Raw genomic sequence first — 19,724 nt, 5'->3', positions numbered from 1 at the left:
CGCTGCTCCTGCCGAAAGTCTCCTCGGAAGCAGCTGGGTTTTGTTGGAGATCCCTTGGCACTTGCGGAGAGATTCCTCCCCGTTAGAACAAAAGCGGGGCGCTGACTCGGGATTGTGGGTGCTGCGTGCGGTGGAGGGATTTGCTTTTCTGGATAAACGCGCATGCCACTGTCACGCCGCGGAGGTGGCGGGTGGGGGTGGGTGGGGGGGGGGCAAAATCGAATACGAAGTCATCAGTGGGACATAAAAGAGGAGTCGCGGGTCACGAATATGAGTTGTGTAAAGTGGGGAGTGGATTGAGGGAAGACTTGGGCACTGCTTGGGCAGCGGCGGACTGGGTGCCTTGCGGGGTCCATCTCTTTGTTGTGTAAATGGACGTTAGGCCTTTATTTGTCAGTGCTTAACACATGGGCGCAGGTGCACTTGGCTGACTCATAACTCAAAGCAGCCCAGTTGAGGATGGGGGCAGCACAGTGACAGGGCAGAGGATAAAACACAGCAGCAGTGTGTCACTCCCCTCGGACAGCGATAAGGCACAGGAGCTCAACACATAGCACTTTCACGACACCAGGAGCTGTGTGTGCGTGTGTGTGTGTGTGTGTGTGTGTGTGTGTGTGTGTGTTCATGCGTGTGAACGTGGCCAGGCTATGAGGTGGCTGGGGGTTCAGTTGAAGTCCAGGCTTCAGGTTGGGGTCTGTGTGACAATGTTCTGAGGAGTGTGTGTGTCAGGTGGTAAGGTGTGTGTGTGTGTGTGTGTGTGTGTGTGTGTGTGTGTGTGTGTGTGTGTGTGAGAGAGAGAGAGATGATGCTCTAAGGAGTGTGTGTGTGAGGTGCTGAGGTGTGGATAGTGGTATTGCCAGCAGTGTTGAAGCAACCTCTGGACAGACAAGGAATCTGGATTTAGGAAGGCACTGCAGAGACACACCTGCAGAGCCATGCTACTTTGTCAGGGCAGCTGTGTGTGTGTGTGTGTGTGTGTGTGTGTGTGTGTGTGTGTGTGTGTGTGTGTGTGTGTGTGTGTGTGTGTGTGTGTGTGTGTGTGTGTGTGTGTGTGTGTGTACCTGTACAGCAGGCATGCAGCTGCGGATGCTTGCGAAAGCTTTTGCTTGTGTAAGCAGCACAGCCTCACTAGAGGCCTGAATAGCTGCTTGATAAACAAAATGAACACAATGCATCCCATCATTATTCCCTCCGCAGGGAGCAGGAGCTTATTTATCCCCCTCCCCCACCTCTCACCTTAGACACCTCCTCACGGCTCACCTAAAAATACTTTAACCACTTACATTTTAGCACGCGTCCACAGTTTTTGGGGTTTTTTTGTTCTTTGTGAGGATCAGCACAGGACACAAGGAGTCCCTCCGCAAACGGAAATATTGAGAGAATAACGCACGACCTGCACTGGAGAGCCGTGTCCGTATTTTAAGACATGAAGCCTGTCGGGAAGAAGCGTCAGTAGAAGGTTGTGAATGTTCAAATGCTTACATGCACCTTCCTCAAAACAAATATGGACTGCCACATAAATAAATAAATAAATAAATAAATGACACATTTCAATTAATAAACATTTGAATTAATATATTGATTGACATCAATATGAATCAATATAATCAATTAATCAATATAAACTCTTGACTGTTAAACATTCGATTTATGGCAGATGTGAAGAGACTGAGTAAAATACTGTTAGAACCAAGTGCGGGCACCGGCATGACCCCGCGCTCGGAGGGAAGCAGTGCGGGTGAGAGGCACAGAGTGTGTGCCTTACTTAGTCAGTCAGTCAGCAGCGGCTGCCGTGCTGTCGGGCAGCTGTTCAGGCACCTGTGCTGAAGGACCCGACTGATGTGTCTGTCCGTCTGACAGTCCGCTGTGTGTCACGGTGAGAGAGAGCGAGGCGAGGATGTGTGGAGAAGGAAAGCGAGAGGTCGGCTGTTCCCCGGGCGGTGGGCGGGAGGCAGCTTCTTAGTGGGGCATGCAAGTATGACTGGGAGCTTGGGGGGGGGGAGACAGGGCGGTCGGAGTGCTCGATTCCCTTCAGGGTCTTTTGTAAGCAAGAACCCTGGCTGTGAATGACAAAAAAGATTGTCATTTGCATTTGATATATCTCTCAGGCCCTTAGCTGGGTAGTAGGAGTTTTGCTTAGCAGGAAAACGGGATCTGGAGGAGGAGGAGCAGGAGGAGGAGGAGGAGAACTGCAGGATAGACTGCAGACCCCCAGCACTGCTGCCCAACACAGTCGCCAATAACAGTCAGAGGATAGCAGCTGTGTGTGTGTGTGTGTGTGTGAGTGAAAAGAGAGTGAGAATGTGCACTTCCTAAACAGACTGCAACTCCTTTCAAAAAATCTAAGAGGGATTTTTGACTAGGCCGCCCTCTACAGGCCACGTTGGCATGTGCAGCCTACAGTGACTGCATGTGGTGTATATTTTTTTCCTCCGCTGTTTAGACGCAGTCTCTTTGAAGGCAGGACTCTAATGCAGGGTCAAGACCCGGCAGTGCAGACGCCGTGGAGATGGACATGACTAGGGATAAAACGTCCCACCAAAGCTCAGAGAGAACGACTCCCAAGGTTTGATGTGCTGCTTTCATGTGGCCATCGCTCTTTGTTCTCGAAAGAATCTCTGTTCTTCTTTTCTTTTGTATTTCATCATCGCTGCGCCTTTTTTTATAGCTGAAGTTTTCTGTTTAAAGCAGCCAATTTGCCAGGCTGAGCTTAGCAAGGTTTCATTTAGCTGGATGTATTAAAAAGTGACACATTGCTTTCCATATCGCTACGGGCTCGATGCTGCTGAGAGTACGTTGCCTTCTGGATTGCTCATTCTCTTTTGGGAGATTTGTCTAAAGATGTTACAAATCATGTCTAATTTTCCAGAGCCAGTGACTTATCATCCTTGATGGCACATCTGGGTGAGGGATCTGTTTCGCTGGTCAACAGGTCATAATCCCTCCACCAGGGGGCAGCGGTCTTGGTCAGTTTTCACATACGCTTGTGCCCAAGTGCCACGTGCACACACGGACGTACACATATACACACAGTGTCTGCTGGGAGATGAGCTCATCAGATAAGAGATTAGATAGATGGCCCTGGTTTGACCGGCTCTGATCCTGAGCAGAGACGCACCCGACTCTGAGAGCTTCGCTGTTTATCTGTGTTTGGGGCCGCTGAAATTCGCCACTGACAAGCGAAGCCCAGATAATGGAGCTGACAAACAACCCAGGCCTAGGGTGCTTTCATCTCCCACTGCCTCGCTCTCGCAGGGGAAGAAGCGGCCGGCTGAAAGAACAGAGAGAGGATGAGATTAGATTCATTACTCACATTCCACTCCGTTGTAAATTATTTATGCAGGAGGTTGTGTGCGCGTGTATGTGTGGTTTGTGTTTGTGTTAGTGTGTGTACGACGTGTTGTGTGTCCCTGATTCCGGCCTACCTAAAGCAGTCGACTCCGATTAGCGTAAGCCGTAACGTTGATGACGTAAAACTGAGGCCAGGCTGCTGCGAGGTTACTTGGCCCGACTGCTGTCTGTGCGTGAGTCTGATGCAGAGCTGCAGGGCTACGGGTCAGACCGCAGACGGGCTTGGCGGATTGAGGGGTGGGATACGGGACATCGGCTAACCAGGCTTTGATTGGGTTGGGGGTTGTGGCTTACACCCTGGTACACGGACTGAGCGATTGAGACAGGGACTGATCGCTGCGTGACCACGGCAGTTCTAAGCCGCACTGTCCTGGCTGGAACACACATTAACGTGACTGTAATTGTTTAATGACATTAGCCTAATATAAGGTTCTTCTTTGGCTACGTGATATATCCACTTAGGCTCATCTCCCTGTTGTGGGTGGCAGCGGGTGATTCGTCATGGCCAACCTCAAGGGAGGATCTCTCAACCTGAGAGGAAGGTCACGAAAAGAGTCATCCCCAGTATGGTCTGTTGAAGACTATTAAAGATGGCAAATAATGAGGACAAGAGATCCAGTTTATTAATGGACCTGCGTGTGCCCGCGCGTGTGTGACAGACTTGAGTGAGTGAGCTTGTGTGTGTGCATTAAGGCAGTGTCTGGTTTTCATGTCTGGGAGGGGATTCCCTTTGGCTGCAGTGTTGTTATTGGAAGTGTGTGTTTATTCAAGTGAACTGTGAGACAGTCTGGAGTAACTGTGTTAGCCCAACTCCTTAAGCCTACACACACGCACACTGTGCCACCCATTCACTCAGCAGGATAGAAAGGAAGCTGCAGTTTAACGTTTTTGCTGTACTTCACATTCAGTTGGAGCTTGAAGAGTTCCATGCGAGGGCTATATGGAGTGTGTTAGCAGTGTTTCGCTGCAGGCCATGTGCTCGTCAGACACCTGCCTCTCTAACTCAATTGACCTTTGTGGTTGGATTTACGTGATAGTGTCTATCCCCAACAGAGACGGAGAGAGACAGTCAGAGACACCAGAGTTTGATGACTTATGACGGTCACCCACAGCCAGGTGAACCCACAGCTGAATCCCTAATCACCCACACCATCTACCTGAGGCTGTTCATAATAATTCCAGTGTCTCCGCTATAGCGTATAAAACTATATTCATTATAACTTGACCTGATGAATGTGTTTTAAGGAGGTTTGTCTTTCCAATGAAAACCCATGCAGTTTTGCAGTTAGACAGACAAATATTTTCACACCAGATTTAATTTGAAATTGACCTGATATATAGATTTCTGTTGCACTGGCTCAATTAATTAATAGTGATTACTCAGCTTAATAATACATTAGTCACTGAAAAAAGTGCAAAAGAAGGTAAAACTATACTTTTGTGAGACTGCTGTTCCGCTTCCCCATCAGTCCATGGCAATGTCTCCCCATAGACAAGGCCAGCCCTAGTGGCTATTGAAACACAACCTCCGTGTTCCTCATACGCTCGCCTCCTCTTTAGCCTGCTGGGAACAACGCAGCCGTGGAGTGTGAACACTCTAGACATGTGTCCACGATTTGCTTTGCTTATGGTGTGCTGGTCTCTTTGTTTTTGTTATACTTTTTGTTCTGTTTTTTTTTTTTCTTTTCTTTTCTTTTTTATCGTCTCTTTTGATTTTTGTCCCTCCTCCATCTTCTTTTCTTCTCAGTGGTGCATTCTTTATCTGGACTTGGTTTCTGGGCGCCTTCAAACGCACTTCTATCATGGCACTCTCCCTCAAAGCATCAACTTGAAACGACTCCAGATTTTAAAATGGTACCAGCCTGTCGATTTCACGGCCTTGGAGCGGTTTAAAAGAGTCTCGCTCAGAGAAGAAAGGAGGATAAATAATAATAGAATTAGAGGAAAAGCATAATAAAGTATCGTTTTCGGGAGGGGGGGGGGGTGACTTTCATCTTTCCATAACAGTAATGTTCTGAGCAGGAGGGGGGTGAGTGGGGGATGTTCGGACCAGCAGGGCTGCAGTGACACATGAAAGAGGAGGTTGGCTGTAGCGGGTCTTTAAAGTGACTGCCTTCACATCACAGCGTGAGACACTCTCTTACACTCTCCGTCTCACACACAATCACTTGCTCTCACTCTCTCTCTCTCTCTCTCTCTCTGGCACTCACTGTTCCTCTGTCTCTCTTTCTGTTCCTCACCCACTTTCTCTCTCTCTCTTTTTCCTGTCTTTGCTCAACTCTCTTTACCGTCCATTTCAGTTTTGTTTTTTTTCAAGCTCTTCCTCCTTCTCACATTGTCTTCAGTCTTTTCCCTATTTCCTTTTTTTTTTCCTGTCTCCCTCCCTCCCTCTCTCTCTCTCTCACTCACACACACACACACACACACACACACACACACACTCTGGCTGTGTGTGAGTGTGACTGTTGTTTGGGTTGTCACCCCCCACCACCCACAACTCTGGCCAAGAGGCCCTTAAGGGGGACCAGGGTTGGGGACTGGGTAAAGAAGAGTGCGCGTGTGTGTGTGTGTGTGTGTGTGTGTGTGTGTGTGTGTGTGTGTGTGTGTGTGAGGAAATGGAGTGTCGATGTGTGTTTGACGTCAGGCGCGAGTCCTTTGCAGCTGTTGTATGCGTTCAACAACTTGTCTGTGTTTTCCGTAACCACGCAGTGGGGAGCTGCTAAAATAACACTGCCGACCACGGTGCTTGGTTCTGAGTAGAGCCAGTGTGAAACCATGTTCCCGTCCACACAGTGTGTGCGCACACACACACACACACACACACACACACACACACATATATATATATATACAGACACACCAGGTAGTAAAAACTTCCTAACCCCAACACCACCCCCTGAAAGGTGAAAAGGCCTCTGGTCTTGTTGAAGGTATTTGTCCTTCCCAGCTCTGATTATTCAGGAACACCAATCCATTGCATCGGTTCGTCATAGAAAGAAGAAATAGAAAGAAAGAAAAGATTTATGGCTCAGGATACAAACTGTATTCATGGCTTAATGTATTTTTCATTCAAGTTTTAATTACCTTGAAAATATGGTCTACTAGTAAATAAAATCACTATTCATTCCAATTCTAGTCATTTCCCTCTTGTTCAGAAAAATCAAGTTTCTTTTTGTAAGTACAACTAAATCCACTAATTTCTTTTCTAACCCCACCCCACCCCACCCCACAGCACCCCGACTTTATTGTTTTTTCCTGGTTTTATACCATTCTCCCCCATTACCCAATCCCGCCCTGCCCCCCCTTCATTTGCCTCAGCACTTATGAGGCTTAGGGAACAGAGGCCCCTCCCCCTCCCGCCCCAAACCACCCCCACCACCTCATCACCCCCCTAACTGCTGGCTGAAATGGTTCAGTCCTGCTTTGCGTAAGATCTCCGTGAGTAGATCCATGTGTAGGGGCCAGAACTGAAGGAATTAGTCCCTCTCCAGCTGGCTGGATGTATGCGTAGGGAGCTCGGGGCTGTTGTGTCGCTGTGCTGCTCCGTGCACTTGCTGTGTGTCAGGCGCTCTCGCTGAAGCCATCATCATGTACTGCGCCTACCCTGTGCCCGGAATGGGTAGCAACTCTCTTATGTATTACTACAATGGAAAATCGGTGAGTGCCTTTTCTCTGCCGGGAGAGAGGGAACATTTGCGGGCATTTGTTTGTGCGTGTGCGAACATATTTTTAATGTTCAGGGATGGCTATGGGAGTTTTAAGGTGTGGTCGTAATATACGTGTATTCCGTGTGCTCGAAACTTAAGAACAGTAAAGAGTTACGGTGTGTGTGTGTGTGTGTGTGTGCGCGTGCGCGCGCGTGTGCATGCGTGTCGTTCTCGTAGCCGTGTTGGTCTTCCGACATGTTTCCATTACATCAGAAAGAGCCAACACTTGCTGGCACTGTGGAGAGGCAAGGATATTTTCTGAGACAAAGTGTCATGTAAAAAGATTTCTTTCTTTATTTAATATGTTATTCAAATATTAATAAGTTATTTTTCATTTTTAGAATATCTGTTCCATTTTTAAAGGCGATTTCTATAAGCTTGGCTGTTTGGGAAAATAGTTCTGTTAATGCCTGCTAAAACATCCAGTGCAGTAGGATTGAACTCCCTTTTGCTCTCTCTGTCATGCTCTCTCTCTCCCTCCCTCTTGCTCTTTCTGTCACGCTCTCTCTCTCTCTCTCTCTCTCTCTCTCTCCCCCTCCCTCCCTCCCTCCCTCCCTCCCTCCATTAACTTTTCTCCTCTGCTGAGCTCTCTGTGTAGCAGCGTGTGAATGTAGTGTGGAGTTTTGCGTTTATTCTGAATGTCTGCCCTTCTCCCCAGTGCTGCTCAGCTGCAGTAATAACAAGTGGGGGTCTGGGAGTGATTAGGGGGAAGAGGCTGTCTGTTGAGGTTACGCTTTCCTGTTTGCCGACTGAGCTCGGGCAGCAGTGGTGCTGTTAGTCCCATCTGGTTTTAATCAGGCAGGCATTCTTCACTCTACAGGGAGCTGGATGGGTCTCCTCCGCTTGTGCAGATGCTTTGATTCCTTCTTTCTTCTGAAATCTTTATTTTGTGGGTGTGGGTGTGGGTGTGGGTGCTTGGTAGTGGTACACTATGTGATGGTGGTTGAGACGAAGCAAGGTGCAACTCTCCCTGAGTACTACTACCAGAGTAGACCGAAGAGTGAGAGAGATTTTTGTGTGTGTGTGTGTGTGTGTGTGTGTGTGTGTGTGTGTGTGTGTGTTTTATGAGACAGAAAGAGAGAGAATGAGTATATGTTTCTTCATGCATCCTTACTCTTCACCAAACAAATCAAATAGTGAATTAATCTCGCAACTTCACAAAAGTTCCCAGCACACTTAGTCTCTCTCTCTCTCTCTCTCTTCTCCCTGTCCCTCTCTGAAAGGCTCTTATTCATTTATGTACTTTGCAGTTCTGTTGGGTGGCTTTTAACCAGAAAGGCAAAAACTGTTGCATGTTTGCAATGTTAAAATTTGTTAATAAATTCCGAACCGAGCTTCCGCTGAGCACTGGGGGCTGTACCTGGGGTCTCCTGACAGAGTCCAGAGCTCTTTTGGCCATTACCACTAGTCTTTTTGTTCTTGTACCACAAGGCACACTTTGATCTCCTTATATTAAGTATTTCCAGGTTCATATTGCAAGTTGGAATAAAAAAGAGAAAATCAGGAGCATGTGGCCAAGCTGGTGTCAGAGTTGAACTTTATAATGTGAACCAGTCAGCAAGTTCCCCAAAAAATGCTCTTTTTAGTTTCTCTTTGAATATGTAAATGTATTTCATCTCAAACCTAAGATAAAATGTATCATCTATGGGTAAAAGCAAAAAAAAAAAAATAGGAGGTGTTCATTGTTGTTAATAATACTTTTCTGGCTAAGAACCCTGCATCGGGCCCACGCACTGCTTTGACACGGCCCCTGTACAACACGCGGAATGCTTCGAGCATGGCCGCTCTCAGGGACTGAGCGCACATGATTCATCTGGGCAGAATGGTAGTCGTGCTTGCTTACGGTGTCTGAAGTTTCTCTCTTTTAATTTCTCTTGATGCCATGTTGTGGCATTAAAAAACGACTTTGTTCTAAAAATAGACATTTCACCTGTCAGATCTGTGACTTTGGAGAAATCCACCTTAAAAACAAATTAGTCATTACGTTATTAAATCATAAAGTCGATAAAAGATATTTACACCTGTACCTGTTGAGCATAAAGCTCTTTGATCTGGAGGCTGTCAGAAGCTGGTCGTTGGGAGGGAACCTGGCGTGTGGCAGGGCAGTAGGGGATCACGGCGCAGTGGGAGATCGAAAGGAAAGCCCTCGCACCCTCGTTTAGGTTCCAGACAGGCAGTGGGTGGAGGCGGGACCTTCCGCTGTCACTCAACGGCCCTGCGGCTCTGAGCCTCTCCATGTGCGGCTCTCCCACCGTGTTAGCCTGCGTTTTAACTTTCATAATCATTTATTTTTAAGAGGGCGATCACGATCTCTCTCTCTCTATCTATCTCTCTATCTCTCCTTCTTTTCCACCTCCTCCTTTTGAACCGCCGCCATTTGATTTATCTGCATGTTGACAATTTAATGTTTTTTCCGTGTGTTGTTGTGATGGGTGTTGGGTGGAGATCAAAGGTTGGTGCTAGAGAGAGAGGAGCAAGGAAGGTGAAGTTTCCCCTGCCCCGTTTACACCACACACACACACACACACACACACACACACACACACACACACTTACTTACTTTCATGCTGTACCAAGAAAAATAGAAGCACAGATAGTTCGGCACTTGTCAGCACATGTCCTTGCTATTGTTAGTGTGTTTTCACAGTGGTGTTTTGAATTGATGCCAGACTAATTTTGTATTCTTAGGCCTGGTTGTTTGGGGTAACATGATAAAGTGCGATCAAAGTGACTTAACGAGGAGAAAAAAAGAGAACCTTGGGAAAAAGGGGGGTTGGGAGGGGGCAACACAAATGTCCCGAGTGTCTAAATCACAGTGTTTGGGATGATTGACAGGCCTTTAATTAATGTCCTGGTCAAAGAGAACACACACACACACACACACACACACACACACCCTCTGTCTCTTTCTCTTTTTTCTCTTTACTTCTTTCTGTCTGTCTCTGTCTCCCTCTCGGCCTGTTTAAAATCCCCACTCTCCATGCCTCAGCGGTGGCGGCGTGGGGCGCCCGGTGTTTTGGGTGGTTTATTAACGGGTCGGCTGGTTAGCTCAGAGTAAAGAGGATAATTACCATTATCCTCAGCCATATGCTGCCCATTGAGTCCTGAGGGCAAGTCAAAGCCCCGACGCTCGTCTCCCGCGCCGCCCTAACCTGATGCCACCAGGGAACTTCCGCTGGCCGGGCCACATGTGCGCGCACACCACCCAGCCAGTCACGTGATCCTGCCAGTGCTCTCAGCCAATCCCATCACACAGGACTGCCACCTCAGCAACATACGCAGGCAAATTCCTGATGGATAAGCTGTTTATGGCTTTAGATGCTGATGAATCATGGAGTGGAAGTATAAAAGGAGTGTGTGTGTGTGTGTGTGTGTGTGTGTGTGTGTGTGTGTGTGTGTGTGTGTGTGTGTGTGTGTGTGTGTGTGTGTGAGAGCAGGAATTTTTTTTTTTTTCTTAAATTACACTTTTGCTTAACCTGAATGTAGTCAGTCAGACGAGACATGTCTGGTGTATAATTCATTTATTCATTCATTTATGCACTAGAGCTACAAAGATAACATGGCTAACAAGGGAGGAAGCCTTATCAATATTTGAAATGCATGTTAACATCATCATACACATGCCTTAAACACCTTATTAAGATATATAAAAAAAAAATGGCATTATTATTTAGCCTAAATGTAGTCTTAGGCTATACAGGTTTTAAAATATGACTTTATTAACAGAACATTAAGTAATAAAAATTAAAGCACAAATGGTAATAAAATAAATTGTTCCCAGATTTAAGATGGATGCTATTGCTATTTTTTTATCCATATCTGTACTTTTATTTTTGACCACATTTTGTAATGGCAACTGTCAGGTCTTACAGTTTGCAGTCTCTGTGTCGCTACATGCTGGTTAACTTCCATTAGCCTTGTAGCAAAATTAGCACACCACATTGGATGGTTGTGCTGCTGTTTTGTTTTCTCAAACTACCCTTTTAAAAGGCACTGTTATTTTAAGAACATTAATTTTGTGCGATGCGCTGATGCAAATCGGTTGCGTCTTCCATTATCCTGAGCTGAAATGCAGGCTTTCTCTTCTTTCTCTCTCTCTCTCTCTCCTCTCTCTCTCTCTCTCTCTCTCTCTCTCTCTCTCTCTCTCTCTCTCTCTCTCTCTCTCTGAAGCGCACTGAGCCCAGGCTTAGCGAGCAGTGTCAGCAGTACCCATGTGGTCAGGGTTAATGCTGACTAGGTCGCTGTACTTGGTCCCCCACATGAGACAGGTGAACAGAAGCAGAGTTAGACTCGCCTCGTATCCACCCGTAATAATGAGTAACGAGCAACGTTCCCCTTCGGCCGCTGCGTTTGGCCTCCCCCCCCGTTTCCACTCTTCTTTCCTGTCTCAGTCGTCCCCCCCCCCCCCCCCCCCATGGCGTGGTTAGAAAGCTGGTCTGGTCTGGCCCCATCTGGAGCCAATGTAGTCACACGGCCACATTATTGGGCCCTGAGCTCGTATGTCTTTGATCCTCCTCTTCTGGGACGGGCACTGCTGCAGCTACAACCGCTGCACTGCTGGCGCAACCCAGCCTGACCCCAGAGTGCCCAGAATACACACGCGCACACACACAGTGCGCAGCGCAAGCCCAAAAACTCCTGATCATAGAAGCATACACGCGCACGTTCACTCACACGTACGTAAAGTTAAACGCATGAACACAAATGTTCCCAGTGGAGTGGACAACACACAAACACACAGACAGTTGTTATTGTGCATGGCGAACATTACCGTTCTCTCTCAGTGAAGTTCTGGCATGCATACACCCACACATCTGCACACACAAACCTCAAAGATCATCCCCTCCTTTTTAAACGCAACTTCCAAATTGACCATCTGTTATGTGATATAATTGTGTATTTACCATATGTGACATTGTTTGTTTTTGATTTTTTTTTTTTTTTTTTGGTTGCCTTTTTTTGTTATTTACTTTGAATGTCTGAATATTAGTGGAGATTAAGGCTTGCTCATAAAAGGATGAATGAACTTTTGGATTTCTTTGAAAATTCCTTTCTTCTTTACACACATGCAGAGCAAAGAGTTTCAAACACAAAACCTGTTTTCCTTCCCTAATCCCTTATGCTCTGTTATAACAGTAGGTCTTCTGTTTGTAGGTGTACGCACCATCCCCAAACTCAGACGATTTCAACAGAGATTCTCCCTCCTACCCTTCGTCCAAAGCCCCGAGCAGTATGTTTGCAAGCACATTTTTCGGTGAGCCTCTGCACCTCTCACACCACAGTTTGAGTCTCGCCGCACATAAAGACCCTGATCTGTGTCACCACTGACTGGAGTAAACCCAGGTAATGTTCTCGGCAGTGCTTGGGAGTGAATAACCACACCACATTACTGCAGTGACATCATGTTAATTGGTGGCTTCTTGCTTACAATGACTGTTAACCTCAGTAGCACATTTGTCTCTTCTAGCAAACCACATGCTTCATTTTATTTTTATGAATTCTTTATCTTTACAACATGAAGGTATGGTGTAGTGTTGGTATCTCTGGCTAAGGCAGCTGGGTAAGATTTTAATAAAATTCAGAAGGCTTGGATCTTGTTCAGAGTCCCTTTGTTTCTTCCTCAATGAAGATGGGACCCACAATTCCTCTGACCCGTGGAACTCATCCAACGGGATCAGCCAGCCCGGTTATGGTGGAATGCTGGGAGGGTCTTCATCTCACCTGCCACAGTCTGGAAACTACAGCAGCCTGCACTCCCATGACCGCCTGGTGAGAGCCCAGCACAGGCCCACGTTACTGCGGCCTTCCCTCACTATGCTTTGGAAGGCTTGTGCCGAGTCCATCCAGAGCGCTTGGACATTCCACTTTGGGGACATTAGTTTTAATGGAGATACCTGTGGTGAGAAGAGGGAGGGGACGGGCTAGCAGGGGACACTTTAAAGGCAAACCTGCGACCAGACGCTCTCACTTGTCCACACACTTCACCTCTAGTTCCTCACTACGCGTTTCTGTGTGTCTGTGTCTCTGACGTGTGTGTGTGTTTGTGTGTGTGTGTTACAGAACTACCCCCCACACTCGGTGTCCCCCTCGGACATCAACCCCAGCCTGCCGCCCATGTCCAGCTTCCACCGCAGTGCTGCGACCACCTCCCCGTTCGTTACGGCCTCCCACACCCCACCTGTCAACACCACGGAGGGCATCATGGGTATGACAATCCACGCGCTGTTCGGTCAAACACAAACACACACACACCACACCCCGCTCAGCCCAGTCACACACACACACACACACACACACACACACACACACACACACACACACACACCACGAAGGGCATTATGGGTATGACACCCCACGCCCTGCTTGGGCAAACATGCACACCACACCCCGCCCAGCCCAAACACACACACACACACACACACACACACACACACACACACACCACAGAGGGCCTCATGGGTATGACACACCACGCCCTGCTTGGGCAAACACACACACACACAAAATAATAATAACAAAATGTAGATCAGCTGAAGCATGCACTTCCACAATCCAGGAGAGAAGTCAATATTTTTTTTTCTGGGTGGTTATTTTGGCCATGCTTATTTTAGTTCTGCTCCCTCCCGAGCCTCAGGTCCATATGGCAAGTTGGCTGCAGTGACCACCCTGTTCTTCGTCACAATCGATGTGCGGTGTTAGATCATGCCGCAGTTCAGAAGGCACGGTGCCTGCGGGTGTGCTATTCTTATGTGTGTGTGTGTGTGTGTGTGTGTGTGTGTGTGTGTGTGTGTGTAGCTGCTTCCAACAGAGGGAATGCAACTGGAAGTTCCCAGACTGGGGACGCACTGGGGAAAGCGCTTGCTTCGGTAAGACACATGTTTCCATCTTTGTAAAACCACGTGTGTGTCTGTCTTGAGATACAGAGACATGCGAGTTAAGCAATTTAAGTTGAACACATTGTGCAGGTTGTCCAATTCAATAGGATAATGGCCATGGTAAAGTGTGGCCTGGAAGCAGTCAGAGACAACTGAACTGATTGCTACAATGGCAGAGTTAAGACTTTGGAAAGAGAAGTCTGGTGCTTGTAGGGCCTGCACTGACGTGTTGGAGACTAAGGGTAATCAGGGAATTTGTTTGTGGATGGTTTTCCTACTTAAACCTGGATAATTGTGCTCTTAATCTCACAGTAAATATGGAAAGGTTTGTAAATTGTACTGTGGATTAAACCTCGCTATGAATGATGAATGATTACACGCCACTATGAACCCAGCACGTTTGTGCCTCTAATCTTGAATCTCTTGGTGCCTCTATAACAACAATGAAGTCGTATTAATCCGAAACTGCTGCACGTGAACCAAGTTGCTGGACTGCTGCAGTATAACCAGTTTCTTCAATCTGTAGCACATCTGGACCTGTTCATGACCGGCATGGTCCTTCTCCTCTCTGCCGTTCCAACGGCCCTTGCTAATCTTCTAATCAGTCTTTTCTGATAGACGGGGGTGGGAGGGCGATAGGGGGTGGGGGGGTTTAAGGGGAGATAGTGCTTTAAAACAAAAGGGCGGGGTGGGTGTGTGTGTGGGGGGGGGGGGGTCGTTTGGCAGACCTGACTTATGCACGGCTCGAAAACCGTGGCGCTGAACGATGATCACAAATTAAGTCTTTTTGTATTTGTAGACTCAATTCCATTAGCATGACAAAGCTGCGGTGAAACAGACACAGTGGGGCCCGGGCGCAGCGCGGGCCTGAGGGGTGGGATCGGGCGGAACTAAAGGGGTAGGAGCGGACGCTCCTACCGCCGCTGCTTCAGCTCACCGCGCCGCCCATTGTGCCTCTTTTGTTGGCGCTCCTTTGGCCCGGGACGTTAAACCCCCTGCTGGCAGGGAGCCGCGTGACTGATGAGGGGGCGGGGCCGGGTTTGTTGTCGGCAAAATGAGCGGTGTTGGAGCGTGAATGCGGCGGAGGTCGGCCGGGGCGATCGGAATGGGCCGTCCCCCCGGCCCCTCTGGGTCAGGAGTCACGGCCAGAGATCCTTTGTTGGTTTTTCCCGGTTTGTTTCGGAGCAGAGCTAGCCCCTGACGTGTCCTTAAACAATGCCTGTAAAACAGTGACCACGTCCTGCGGCAAATGGGGTTTTTTTTTCTGAAAGGGTTCTGCTTTTTTTTAGGATCCTGCATAGGAGTTGAATCTTGGCTGAATATGAATTTACAGATTTTAGCTGAGGATGATCGACTGTGTGGGTAAAGTCTTTAGTGAGAAAGTGGCAGGTCAGATAACACGCTCCCTCTCTCTCTCCCTCTGTCTCTCCTTCTCTCCTTCCGTCTCTCGCTTTTCCGAAAGATGCATTTGCCTTCGGCAGGATTTGCAGAGTTGTTTGGAGCGCAAAACGTGAGGCACGCAGAATGTAATAAGAAGGTTAAGGATGGTAACAACATTCTGATGTGTTTTTGGAAGTCAGATTGACTTTGTGATCCCCTGCATGAAGTGTCCTAACACTTCCCATAGACTTTAGAGTCAATGCTTGCTGTGTCCACAGTGTGCCCATTCTGACTGGCTGAAAAGAAAGCAAAAGACCCAAACATGTACTTCAACGAAGGCCTTTCGGGATATTTTTAAGATGTGATGTCTGTGCTCACTGGGGCATCCTCCCTTCCCCGGACAGCGTGTGAGCTGGAGTGCTCATTTGCTGCATGGGGAGACGGAGGCGGGTCAGGTATGGACGCTGAAACCCCGCTCTGTCTCCGTCACGCACGCGCACACAGCAGCCCATGGCTTTAATGTGCTGTGGCTGGCTGGCGATGCGGAGAGGCCAGAGAGCTGCTTTATTACCTCTCATCCATAACGGGAGATGAGACAGGGGCTCAGAACGGGAGCCACACAGTCAGCCTCATTCACTCTAATGAGCTCCCAAAGAGAGATTAATGATGGTGTCCTCGCTTTCTCTCTCTCTCTCTCTCTCTCTCTCTCTCTCTCTCTTTCTCACACTCACACACACACACACACACACACACACACACACACACACACACACACACACACACACACATATTCACTCACTCACTCACTCACTCACTCTTTCTCTCTCTCCCCATTCAAAATGTCTCTCAGTCTATTCTACCTGTTACGACTGACATATTCTGAAGTATGTTAATGTGACATACTCCAGTAATAATGTAATGTGAGCATTACAGAAACTTTTTTAGACTGCTTTTAAAAAATGGCAACAAAAAAAAAGTTTTTTAGCTCTGGTAGTGCTCTGATCTTTTCTTTCTTCAAGGAATTTTGTGTGTTGTGGTGCATATGCTCTTTGTATATAGAAAGTTGGGTACAGCATAAGGGTAGCAGGCCTGGCATTCTGGGAAATGGGCCTGGCATCCAGGTGTTCCACAGAGCACTGTGTGCAGGAAGTTTTTTTTTTTTTTTTCCCTACAGCTATTACAGAGGATCGTGCAGATTGTTAAAGACCCATATGTATGCTGTGAGCCTTTTTATAGCCTCTCAGCCAGTAAAATCAGCAGAATTGATGAGCCAATTTTGGCCACGGGGCGCTAACGGAGACTATAAACCAAGAGGCAGAGAACGCCAGGTTGTGTTTAAAGATGCAAGGCTGATTTTACTGATGGTTCTTCCCTCTCTCTCTCTCTCTCTCTCTCTCTCTCTCTCTCTCGCTGTCTTTCTCTGTGTGTGTCTTTTTCTCTCTCTCTCTCTCTCTCTCTCTCTGTCTCTCTCTGACAGATTTACTCTCCTGACCACACCAGCAGTAGTTTCCCCTCTAACCCCTCCACCCCAGTGGGGTCCCCCTCTCCTCTCACAGCCCAGGCGGGTGCAGCCACAGCAGGTACAGTGGTGACGGCCAGCGGCCCCTCAGGAAGGGCAGGTAGAGCAGCAGTCTGCCTCTCTCCCTCACTCACACACACACACTCTCTCTCACACACATTCACACACATTCACACACACACACGCTCTCTCTCACTCACACACAAACATCCACACACCCCATTGCCTACACACACTCATGTCCTGATGTTGTTCAGTGTGCATGGTTTCTCTGTTAGTCTGCTTGAGCAGTCCAGCACACTTCATCCACACACTTCATCCACACACTTCATCCACACATCATCTTCAGTTAGTACTCTCATCTCATCACACACACACACACACACACACACACACTCATCTTACATCCTGCAACACACAACATATACACAATCGGTTTATCTCATAGATGCCTTGTCTTGTACACACACACATGTAATTTATCTTGTTTAACCTGAGGCTAAACTGAGGAATCAGAAGTATTATTCAGTACTCCAGCTCATCTCACCACATTCTTATATTACTCTGTAGTGATGTTTAGAATGGGAACTACTGAACTTATTAGACTCAACATAGACTGACTGAGCGACATCGTCGGGTGTCTGATGTTTTCTAATGACGTGATTCTATGAATCACGCTATAGGAGCAGGGACGTAAAGTAGAGGGGACGAGCTGGGTGTGTGCGTGCGCGCGTGTGTATGTATGTGTGTGCATAGCTTGGTGAGCAGGCAGTGAGGTACAGATGCAGGTGACCCACTTTCCAAGTCGCATTTTTAGAGGTACTGCACCTTCTGCCACGAAATCAGTGGCTTGGACCAGACAATGAATGGAAGAAACAAACTGTGTGTGTGTGTGTGTGTGTGTGTGTGTGTGTGTGTGTGTGAGGGCTTCAAGCAAGGCTCCACTGATGCAGTCTTGCTTTGGTGATGTACTGTCCTCCTGCTCTCACTGATGAATGATCAGGCCTCTGAGCTGTAAGAGGCTGACACCCACTGTGTGACTTTGCCTTCTGCGTGCGAGTAAGCGTGCGTGTGTGAGTGTATGTTTTTTTAAAGAGTGTGTGTATGTGTGTTCTGCTTAGCAAGACAAAGAGGGAATAACCTTCTGCTGTGAAGATTTTATCAATGGCTTTTTAATGACTTTATCAGTGGTTTTATCAAGGGTTCTATCAATGGCAGACGTTATCAGTGGCTGTCACAATAACAGGAACAGCTAGTCACTGCTGATGACACATAAAACAGTCCAACATAGAGAAAGACTCAGAGCATGACACTCTGGGACTAGCAGTAGTCCAGATTGTTGTTTTTTGGCGCTGTGTGTCTGTGTGTGTGTGTGTCTATGTGTTGTAGTAGTGGCGACAGCTGTCTCTGTGTCTCTATGTCTGTCCCTCTCCTCAGCCTCAGCTGCTGTCCGGCTCCTCACACAGCTGTTCCCCCCTGGAGCCTGGGCCGCACCCCCCCGTTAGCCTTAGTGAATGACTACAGTAGAGAAAGAGATGGGGCAGGGCTGAGGATGGAGGGAGATGGCGATGACTCAGCTGATGGTAGCCATGGAGAGGGAACACTGTTAACCCCTGCCCCAACCTAAGCATTTCACCCCCTTCTGAGCAGGAAAATGTGCCTGACACACCCAACCTGACCCCATTTCCTGCTGCAATGAGTAGACTTGCTCTGTGCTCCCAGCTCCACGCAGCATGATGCCAGTAAAGGCTGCTGCAGCTTCTCCTCGTTTATCACGCGCTCCTCTAACACAGTTGTTCTTCCCTCAGATGGCCTGAAATCACCACCACATTTCACATTCAGCCATTCAATGTGCAGTCAAAGTTCCTTTTGTTGTCCAAAGCCTTTTTCGTTTGAAGTTGTTTGGTTTGTTTGGGGTTTTTTTTTTTTGCGTCAGTGGAGGCGCTATTCTTAGATGACTATGTATAATGTGCCATGATGTTATGATTAACCACAAACACACCATATGTTGCTCAGTGTTGGACGGTTGTAGCATTGACCCTCTGCTGCTGCTGTTACCCAGTACAGCTCACTCTACGAGGACAGCAGCGTGCGCCTCTCACGCACGCACGCATACACACACAGCACATGCTCACACAGAGAACAGACCCCTCTTCCTCTGCCCCCACAGTCATTTTTAATAGCCTGTTAATGAAAGTCGGCTTCTCGGGGCTTTTGAGTTTTAAGAAAGAAAATTCCCGCAGATGGGCCCTGCCTGTAGCTTTTGGGGAGAACTTAGCGGTCGGGCGTTCTTACATAAACAGTCCCGGCCAGGGAGCAAGGCGGAGGAGATTCTGGTGGCGCACTGGACAAAGACAGCAGGAGTCTCCTCTCCGCTCCCCTTATAGGAGCTCTGAAGCCTTGCGCGAGAGAGCAAGATCTGCAGGTCCGCAGACAGAAGGCAGGGTGGACCGGGACGCGCTACAGCCTCCCAGCGCTAACGTAAATAACCCCATGATTTCATTTAGGTCAGGCTCCATTAGGGATACTTGACCTGGACGTAACAGGCCCTGTGTGATGTGCGGCTTCCTGTAGCTGTTTGCTTGCCAGTTGGAGAGCCGAATACAGAGTTGGAAGCAGGGAGGAGGGACCATTTCTTTTTTTGATTTGTGATTAGCAGATGTGAATTCCTTCGGAGCAGTGCTGATTTATAGCCAGTCAGAATCAGTGCACTTAGACTAAGAGCAGACCTCAATAATTTACATCCTCATTATAGAAGGTTCCAACAGCGTTGAACGGCAGCATGCACGCACCCATACGCGCAGCATGCCTGCGTAGAAAGTAAAGCGCACTGGTGCCGTCGTTACAGCGTGACTGATTCCATTAAGGGGGCTACAATAGTTTGTTTACTCA

General features: G+C 47.9%; 1 protein-coding gene across 6 annotated transcripts in view; it reads left to right on the top strand.

Annotated features, from left to right (window-relative positions):
* The window catches only part of tcf12 (transcription factor 12), a 74,850-nt gene that overhangs the window by 44,936 nt on the left and 10,190 nt on the right, over nucleotides 1–19,724 (top strand). For 2 of the 6 annotated variants that reach the window (XM_035520737.2, XM_035520739.2), the window contains exons 9-13: nucleotides 12,213–12,312; nucleotides 12,688–12,827; nucleotides 13,119–13,263; nucleotides 13,854–13,924; nucleotides 16,791–16,893. In XM_035520737.2, coding sequence (XP_035376630.2) covers nucleotides 12,213–12,312; nucleotides 12,688–12,827; nucleotides 13,119–13,263; nucleotides 13,854–13,924; nucleotides 16,791–16,893 — 559 coding nt within the window. Of the gene's footprint in view, nucleotides 1–6,787; nucleotides 7,009–12,212; nucleotides 12,313–12,687; nucleotides 12,828–13,118; nucleotides 13,264–13,853; nucleotides 13,925–16,790; nucleotides 16,933–19,724 lie in introns of those variants that run through there. The other 4 variants (XM_035520734.2, XM_035520738.2, XM_027007389.3 and 1 more) reach the window with 3 other exon arrangements.

Source organism: Electrophorus electricus, chromosome 23, assembly GCF_041902795.1.
Source record: "Electrophorus electricus isolate QZ-2024a chromosome 23, ASM4190279v1, whole genome shotgun sequence".
Taxonomy (NCBI): Eukaryota; Metazoa; Chordata; class Actinopteri; order Gymnotiformes; family Gymnotidae; genus Electrophorus; species Electrophorus electricus.
Note: the sequence above shows the minus strand (reverse complement) of the source record. Positions and strands in the feature narration are given on the sequence as shown.